The 8,931-nt window shown below is 53.5% G+C and overlaps 1 protein-coding gene across 2 annotated transcripts; it reads right to left on the reverse strand.

The window, feature by feature from the left end:
* Nucleotides 1-4,476: 4,476 nt before the first annotated feature.
* On the reverse strand, nucleotides 4,477-8,669 carry LOC102021842 (5-hydroxyisourate hydrolase-like). 2 transcript variants are annotated; one of them, XM_005395943.2, is made up of 5 exons: nucleotides 8,571-8,669; nucleotides 8,381-8,465; nucleotides 7,884-8,023; nucleotides 6,029-6,164; nucleotides 4,477-5,443 (listed from the first exon to the last, which is right to left on the reverse strand). In XM_005395943.2, the coding sequence occupies exons 2-5, from the start codon at nucleotides 8,438-8,440 to the stop codon at nucleotides 5,354-5,356; spliced, it is 426 nt and encodes a 141-aa protein (XP_005396000.1). In that variant the 5' UTR covers nucleotides 8,441-8,465; nucleotides 8,571-8,669; the 3' UTR covers nucleotides 4,477-5,353. The 2 variants fall into 2 exon arrangements, with proteins under 2 accessions (XP_005396000.1, XP_013375524.1); XM_013520070.1 differs by lacking the exon at nucleotides 8,571-8,669 and having other exon boundaries at nucleotides 5,368-5,443; nucleotides 6,016-6,164; nucleotides 8,381-8,517.
* Nucleotides 8,670-8,931: the final 262 nt, after the last annotated feature.

Below are 8,931 nucleotides of genomic sequence, written 5' to 3' on the forward strand. Positions count from 1 at the left end.
AAATTCTCCCAAGGTCCTGCTCAGATTCCCACGTTTTCTTGAGTAGCCTCCTCCTTTGTTTGAAAACCTGATAAATATGGGCTGCCCAGAGAAATCTTTGTCTTAACCTAGAGAATTTCAAATTCAGTAAGAGAGTTAGACCCTCCTAGAGCCCTGAAGTCATTTCAGTTGTCTTATTTATTTAAGCCTTTGCCGTCCACTCATTTGGGAGACTACGGGCCTGATCAGCCTGCAATAATTAAGGGTTAGTGCTTGACTTTAGATTTGAAAAGGTCTGCCTAGCTGCTGGGTTATAGAAAACTTTTCACATGTTTGCTATACGCCCGGGAGCAGTTCAGCCTCAACTAAGTGGATGTAACTCAGTGGCATTGCAAGGAAGCTGTTCCTAGAAAATCCAGAATGAGTTAAGACTGCAAAAATATTATTTATACACAAACAAGCCTAGGTTCTTAGGATGTGGGAGGCTGGCAGGATCTGTCTGTGGTAGGAGAGCACACAGCCCACACCCACGCCCTAACCCCTCCTGCACCTACACTGTACCAGTAGAAGCAGATAGAGGATGTGCACAAGAAGAAAGAGCCCTTGGAGAGGGGGATGGCAGAGGTGTCCTGCAGAATGGGTGCCTGGCAGATCCCCTCCAGGAGGTGCAGGACAAGAAAAACTACATGCAGGAAAAGCTTGGGGACTGTGAAAGGGACAGGGAGATTGTGGTTGTGAGTTTCCCGCTGAATTCCTTTCCTTTGTTAGCAAGTGCTTACCTGGGTTCAAGGAAGAAGCACATGGGGGATTTCTGGGACCCAACACTAGGCTTGGTCCTAAGGGCAGGAAGGGAGAGACAGGGAGACTAGGCTTTCTCCTTCCTGTGACTCTTCTGGGGCTGCAGTGTGGGTGGTGCTGTAGGAGAGGAGGCCCTAGTGCTCTGTGTATCACTCTGACCAGCCTGGGTGGGGCCCAGCTGCTGGAGTCTTCCAGCCCTGTTCCTGATGATTATTGCTGGCCTTGTCATTTTCCAGAAGCCTGCTGTACATGGATGCCTGTGAGTCCTGAATACCTCCTGTCCTCCAGTACATAAAAGCACATTTGAAGGTTACTGAGAGCCAGCAGGCTTTGGGCAGAGAAGACTGGGTCAAAGAGAGCCTGCTCTCCCTCAGTTGGGGAATGCAGGGCTGGGGGTGCAGGTAGGGCTGGTGCAGGGTGAGAGGAGCAGAGGTTCTGAGAGCTATTAAGAGGCGATCCTGCAGGACTTGTCCTCCTCTGAGGAGAGGCCAGGAGTGTCCAAGATGATGTGCCCACACTTCTGGTGAAGGAGAACAGTTGTTTACCCACAGAAAAGTAGTAGCAGTGGCTGGGGATGTGGCTCAGCGGCACAAGCGCTTGCATGGAAAGCAAAAGATCCTGAGTTCGATTCCCGGTACCAAAAAAAAAAAAAGAAAAAGAAAAGTAGTAGCGTGTCCATGAGACCCTGGCTACTGGGATAGGTCAGGTCTCAGGCCTGGGGTGGGGTAGCCGCACAGGAGGGGCCTGTGGAGCCGCAGCAACAGGGCCTGGGATTAGAGGCTCAGCTCTGTCAGTCTGCACCCTGTTGGACTCCTACTCAGGTAGGGCTGGTCACCTGGAGCACAGGTGCGTGGGAAGTGAGGTCCTGCTGTTGGAGAGTGGAGGAGAGACCTTCCCTCCCCTTGGGAGGGGCAAGCTGACCCTGAGCTGGACACTGCCCTGTGCTGCCAAGCAGCTAAGATGCAGTGATAAGAATCAGTCATAGCCAGCACAGTCAGGGTGCAGTTGGCAGTAAATGTGGGTCAGTCCTTGCCTTTCCTGGTCATTGTTTCCCTGTTTTATGGGTGAGGAGCCTTCCAGGGAAGTGCTAATGTCTCCCTGCTAGGACACTTTTCTCAGGTTGGGCAGGTGAGGGTTGGAGGGGCTTCACTGGTTATTGTCTGTTGGTGGCAGGCTGGGTCTCCGTCTGGTACCTGTAGTACCCCTCAGGCAGGTGTACCGGCAGCCTCACCATGTGGGGGCTTCTAAGGAGCTAGGCCCTGCAGATCCAGGCCCTCAACAAGGGAGGATGTGGAAACAGAAATGTACATCGTACTCTCTGCATCTCCATGAAGAAACTGTTTGGCCTGGCAAGAAATGAAGATGCACCAGGCGTGGTGGTGCATGCCTACAATCCCAGCACTTGGGAGGCTATAAGGCAGGAATATTGCCTTGAGTTCGAGGCGAGCCTGGGCAACATAGTGAGTTGAAGTTCAGACTGAACTACATTGTGAGACCCTGTCTCAAAAAAGAAAAAAAAAAAAAAAATGAAGATGCAGTTGATAGGCTGGCAGCCCAGACCTCATGATGGAATAGACTTGTCACTGAAAGCCATTCACAGATTTTTAAACTTCTTGAATCATGTGACCACATTACCACAATTGTTTTAAACAAACAAAAAATAGTATATATAACTTTTAAAGCCACCATATGGGGGCAACCCATTCAGGACCCCTCCTGTCTCTCAGGAGCTCTTCCTATTCTCCATTTCTTTTCCCCAATAAACTTTCCTACTCTAAAAAGAAAAAAGAGTGACCTACAATATAATAAAGACTTAAGCAAGCATATTATCATCACATAAAAAAATAAAACTACCATGTTGATCCCCAAGGGAACCCCCAGACCACCATCCACCCTGTCTGCCTCAGCCACACGATGACTCTCAAAGTCATCTCCTCTGCTTAGGACACTCTGGAATTGAACACCCCCATCACAGACCTGCAGCCTGAGCTGGCCTGGCCTGCAAGATACAGTTGTGCCCCCTTGCCTCCCTCAGCTCTGTTCCCTCGAGCTCAGCTTCAACCCGTCAATGTCCTGTGGATGGTCTCTGAGTATATCTGTTTCCACTTATCTCATTTGATGAGGTGGGTGTGATTGTGGTATGTGGTGAGGCAGACACAGCTCAAGGTATCTGCTCTGTCCCAGGGTCACTTGCCTGGCATGCGGTCGGAGTCTCAACACTGGGTAGTATCATGGCGCTCCTTTTGTGCCAGGTTGCATGCCTGCCTGTTGCATGCTTGGGGCTCTGCTGTTGGGAGCGGCTGCAGCTGGAAAGTAATTATGCATGCAGGACGAAGCCAGCCTGAGAACATGGGAATCCTCGAAGCGTGTAAACAAGTTGTAGCTTGTTAACTGATTGCTGGGCAGAGAGGTTGAAATTAATCAAGCTCTCAAGGGTATAAAATAAATGCTCCACTGTTCTTGGGCAGTTCCCTTTCTCCACTCAGGAGACAGAGGCCCTCCACCTGATCGCAGCTTTTTGTCTCGTCTACTTTTTTCCTCATTCGCACCGCCATTCCTTCCCAGGGTACAGCAAGAACCCAACCGATCCGTACACTCTGCCACCTTTTGTTTCCTACTCTGTCTCTCCCGTCAACCCACAGTGCCAACCTGGCCTCTTCAGCAACTGGAGAGGCCTCTTCTAGTCTCCCAGATTAATGTTCACTGCCCTCAGCACAGGATAGCTGGGGGCCTAACCTTTCCCAACTCCTCTGTGAACTTGATGAAAGCAACACATCAGAAAAGTCCTTGAATTTGGGGGAGAGGGTCAGACCCCTGAAACTAATGCCTGTACTCCCAGATGTGGTCTGTCCCATGTAGCTGAGAGACATCTGGGCTCTGTACCCATACAGCTGTTCCGCCTACACTTTGCCTGCTATCTGCAGGGGATTTTACCAAGATCAACTGCCCTACAAGTCTGACTCAGTTACACTCTTCATTCTGTGAGGGTGGACATTGCATTCTGGTTCTCTTGTTTGGGGCCATGCTCGGACATTCCTGTCAGCATGGTTTAAGAACCCAGGATGCAGACACTGTCTCCCACAGGTTCCCAGGCTCCATGATGCCCAGATTGCTCTGGCCTTTCAGCACTTTCAGATCACAGGCTGGGCTCAGCTCTCCCCAGCCCCCTGTCTGCCCATCTCATCTTTCCTTTAGATGCTCAGTTCCAAGGCCAGGGACTCTCTTTTGGACCCTGGTGGAGATAACTAACCTTTTGAGTGTTTTCTGAGTCAGGCCAAGCTCCAAGCATTTTGTACACATCAATTCATCAAACCTTCATACCACTCAGTGAAATCTGCCCTTTAAAAGTGTGCATTTTCTAGATTGGGGAGCAAAGTTCTCTGGCATGGTGGCTGCAAAGGTGTTTGTTGATTCCCCCTGCCCTTCTCAGTGCTATTGTCCTCTTGGGGCAGATCAGGGGTGACCTGGACCTGTCCCCACGGAGGCCCTGCCCCTGGGAGAAGATAGTTGCTGGGGAGTTGGAGTTGGAGTTCCCTCCAGGGCAGGGAACAGATTCTGTTCAACAAGGGCAAGGAATGGATGATGACCTTCACTGAGAAATGCCCAGTGAGGAGCCAGGAGGCCCTGAGGCCACGGCTCTGCTCTGAATCTGTCTTCTCTGATTCATTGTGCTCATAATGAGGTATGAGTTAACACACATAGAGGTGTCAGCACTGGGTCTGGCACACAGAACACCACTGACAAATGTTTTATTCTTTTACACCATGTTACTGGCCCCACCCCCTTGCACCCTGCCCCTCCATGGAAAAGAACTTAGTTCTGGGTGGCCAGAGCATCTTGGCCATAGTGTCCAGGCCCAGGTGGCTTTCTTCCTTCCTGACACTGCTCTGTCTCTTGCTGCACACATATGAGGCAAAGCCGTTGACCTTTGGAGTCTCCTTGGACAATGTGGGCTTGAAGCCCCTGGAGATGTCTGTGATTGGGTAGAGTTTGGGGCCTGGCCCCACAAATACCCAAAGTAGCTACCTGCCTGGGCTGCAGCCCACAGAACATGTCTGGTAGCACTATCAGCTCACCCCATCTTTCACACGAGGACAGCAAACTTTCACTCTTTATATTTTCTCAACAGCAAATGAAAGTTTTTCCATGGTTCCCTTGTGTTTTCCTGGCTGTCTTTGTGGAGAATACCTATGGGGCCTCCACCCATAGCATCGCAGTCTGCCTCCTTGCTGGGGGCATGTCCAGTCTGTGCTGTGACCACCCTTCCCAGTCCTGCCTGTCTTCAGCAGCACCTCTGAGGGCCCCTCACTCACCTGGGACCTGGGCAGCAGTAGCAGAGCTCCAGCCACCCAGGCATTGCTTCTATTCCCCCACTCAGGGGTCCTGTCACTACAATGGCCTTGGCTTTGCAGATATCCCCACTGACTTTATTGACACTGAAGTCACAGCTGCCCACTGGAAACCTGCAGCAGATGGGACCCTCCCCAGGAAGTGGATGGCCTCAGTGTCCCACAATGACCACGAAGCCCACTCTGTGGAGGGTGGGGTGGGTGGCTCCGTTGGGCTTGGCGCAGCTCTAGCTCCCTCGGTAGGTGGTGTATGACCATGGGCTCAGCAGCAGGGGCACGTGGAACTTCTGGCTATCATTTGTGACGGTGAAAACAACCTGAGAGAAGCAGAAGGCGCCAGAAGACAGTGAGCGATCACAGCACCCGAGCTGTGCCCCAGCGCTTCCTGGGAGAGTTCAGGAGCTCAGACTGTGGGGCTGGGTCAGGTGGAGCCTGATGGTGGACGGGAATGTTCCTGAGGGCTGAGGGTGGGATTAGTCTTCTCTGGAACAATTCCAGGGAGGCAGGATCCCCTAAGCCTGCTGTGTGTGAAAAATGTTGGGGTCTTTGATGGTGGCTGCAGGTGAAGAGGGAGCCAGCAAGGTAAGGCCCCATGAGCTGCAGTCTGGGCTCAGGTGAAAACTCCATCTACAGAGGGGGGATGAGTCACCCTTGACCTGGCCTCTCCCAAAGCCTAACCCAGGGGCAGCTCAGGGATAGACACGTGATCATGATGTCTAAGGATGCTTCCCTGGACGCCCTTCTTCTGGGGATAGAAAAGCAGGTGAGTTCGCCTGCCTGCCAGTTCTTGGAATAGGTGGGACCAGTCTGCCTATACCCTGGATGAGGCCTGGCCAGTAGTGCCTGATCTTTGGGCACAGTGCCAGGGGCCTTCACCCCTTATACCCACCTGGGGCCCTTACCTCTACGTATGGGTAGAAGCTCTCCTGCCCCCGCTTCGTCCAGTAGCCCTCGGTGTCAAAGGACAGCTTGTAGGTGCCTGGCTTCAGCTGGCCTGGCTTCAGAAGCCCAGGGCAGCGGCCATCCATATCTGTGGAGCTAAAGAGAGGACAGGGCTGCAGAGATGGGACAAGGAGCCAACATACCCCAACCCTCCTGGGTCTGACCCCCAGGGGCCTCAGACACTCCCCAGAGTCAGATGCAGACATGGTGAAGAGATGGGGGCAGTCTCTAGGGACACTGCTGTACTGCTTGGAAATGAACACGGAGAAGCAAAAAGAAAAAAAAAAAACTTCTACAGTATTCTATGAGCAACAATCACTTTATGTTTGCCAGGTATTTTTCCTAGATTTTCTCTAGGCCTAGGTATGTTTATTTAGAGTTTTATTTTTTTCACAAAACATACTATTTGTGCTGTTTCATAACCTGAGTTTTTCAGTGGCTTTTTTGTTTTGTTTTGTTTTTGGTTTTTCTCCGGTACCGGGAACCGAACTCACAACCTTCCGCTTGCCAGGCAGGCGCTTTGCCGCTGAGCTAAATCCCCAGCCCCTCAGTGGCTTATTGTGCCTGACTTTCTGGGCCAGTAATCACACCCAACTGTATCTATGTGGTGGCCGTTTCCAGCTCCACTGGGGGTCCACATGGAATGGATCATCTCTTATCTAGCGTTCTGCTCTCCTAGCGCTGGAAAAACCTCATGACATTCCAAGCCAGCTGGACAAGAGAGTGGGGATGCGTGCGTGTAGTGTCGGGGTGGGAACAGGTCTGTGTGACCCTTTGTGGAACTCCTGGGCAGCACAGCACCGTGCTGACTTGAGGTGGCTGTTCTGGTGGGACCTGGGCCCTCACCTCCAGCTGTTGTGCGGGGCTACATGGGTAGGGGACTTCCCACACCTTTAGACCTGAGTCTTTGTGGCTCAGCCACAGGCTCCCACCCTGCACCTTCTTCTACTTTGGGGCTGAAAGAAGGAGACCACAGGGCAGCCTGCCTCCTTGAGGATGGGGTGTCTGGGGACCTGCTCACAGGGCCAGCTCAAAGGCCTCTCCAGCAGAGTCTGTACCTGAGGCAGGGGCAAGGGAAGGGGATCCAGGGTCTGGGTCCTGTCTATACATGGAAACTGAAGAGCCCAGTGCTCTATGGGTCTGATCTGGAATCTCAAATTTCCCCTGGTCTCTGCTGCCTCAGTCTGCCCATCTGTAAAGTGGGTGCCTGCCTACAGGGTATATGGAGAATAGAAAGCAGAAATAGAGTGCTCAGTGCTACCAAGCCCAAGGTCACCTGTAAATTGTGGCAACAGTGATGTCTTTCAGGTTCCACGTCAGTCCTTAACTCAAGCTCCCACAGGGTGTGGGCAGGGCTGTCAAGGAGAGACAAACTTGGCTCCCATCTATCAGGCCCATGGGGCTGTGAGGCTGGGGGAAGCAAAGCCTGGGCAGATGCTGTCCCAGCAAGTCCCGTGGAATCCACCCAGGATTCGTGTACCTAGTGAAACAGCTACTTTCGACATGCTGTTTTCAGGTGAGGAAACAGACACACAGAGTCAGGAGGGAGGGGCAGGCTGTGAAGCCAAGGGAGGGCCCCCAAGTCTAGGGGACAGTTGGGCAGCCGTCAGCCCTGCTTTTTTTTGGTACCGGGAATCGAACTCAGGACTTTGCACTTGCCAGGCAGACGCTGCCACTGAGCTGTAGCCCGGGCCCCCAGCCCTGCTCTTTACCCTCAGTGTCCATGCTCCTTCGCTGCCCCAGAGGGACACAGGAAGAGCCCGGCGATGGGGGAGCAGGTGCTGTGGGTTCCCAGCCTTCCTCAGGGCCTCCTACCTTTTCCTCAGCTCCGTCCACTGCTGGCCAAGGTTCTTCAGCTGGGACAAACGGAGGCAGAGGCCCCTCGCTGGGAGCCCAGATGTGGTGTCTAGCACATGTGTGGTAAGTGGGCTGCTTCCAGACTCCATGTCACTGTCCTGGACCACAAGAAGGGCACGGTGAGCTCCTGGGGCCCTGAAAACAGCCCAGGCCTCTGTCCACACCGCTGTGTGAGAGTAAACAGCCCAGCTGCCCAGAGGACACACTGGGTGCAAGGGTGCCTGGAACTGCTGAGTCAGCACGATGAGGATCCGGTTCTGTAAACAAGACTGGTCCCTCTGTGGTGCTCAACCAAGGGCTCCTCTGCCCTTGCTACACCATCAATGGCCTCCTTCTCCCAGAACGCAGCTCTCCATGTGCGTTCCTGGTTCCAGGGTCCCCCAGGACATCAAGAATAAGGCTACCAGGCAGATGAGGGGACAGGAACCCTGAGAGGCCCGGCCTGCTTCCCTTACCTGTGGGGATCCCAGGTGTCGCTGGAGCGTCAGCAGCCGCGGGGCAGTCCTGGAACTCATGTCCTGCCCGGTAACTCCTCTCTGGCTAAGAGGATGCGTGGGCAGAGGTCACGCGGCCTGGCCACAACAGGCCTCTGAAGTCAGCCCTGCCCCTGGCCCCACCCCCAGCGCCCCAGCGCCCAGGAGTAACCTGTGTGAGGGAACTGCCCTGTCCCGCTAGGAGTCCAGGTGGCTGGTTCGGCTCCACTTCGGTGGCCACCAGGAGGGCCAGGAAGGGAGGCTGGGCACAGAGCTGCTGAGCATTGGAGGCTTGGGGCGGAGGTGGGGTGGTGAGGCCTAGGAGTGGAGGGGGCGGGCCGGGGGAGGGGCTGAGGGGGAGTACTGCGGAACAGGTAGCAGGTGCTACTGTACAGAGATCCTCAGGGCAAGTGTGTCCTGGGACAAAATTTTTATAGAACCCCGTCTGCAGGGCACACAAGGTTGCAGAGTCTGACTACCCAGACAAGCCACCTGATCTTGCGTCATCTGTGAATGATGAACTCCAAGACGTG

This window comes from Chinchilla lanigera, unplaced genomic scaffold (assembly GCF_000276665.1).
Source record: "Chinchilla lanigera isolate Chin_1 unplaced genomic scaffold, ChiLan1.0 scaffold00053, whole genome shotgun sequence".
Taxonomy (NCBI): Eukaryota; Metazoa; Chordata; class Mammalia; order Rodentia; family Chinchillidae; genus Chinchilla; species Chinchilla lanigera.

Bases quoted from the DNA above. Each gene is read 5' to 3' on its own strand.
- LOC102021842 (XM_005395943.2), bottom strand. From the start codon at position 8,440: ATGAGTTCCAGGACTGCCCCGCGGCTGCTGACGCTCCAGCGACACCTG. The intron at 8,024-8,380 runs GTAAGGGAAGCA...CTTGTGGTCCAG, and splicing joins GACACCTGGGATCCCCACAG to GACAGTGACATGGAGTCTGG. The intron at 6,165-7,883 runs GTAGGAGGCCCT...TCCTCTCTTTAG, and splicing joins TGGACGGAGCTGAGGAAAAG to CTCCACAGATATGGATGGCC.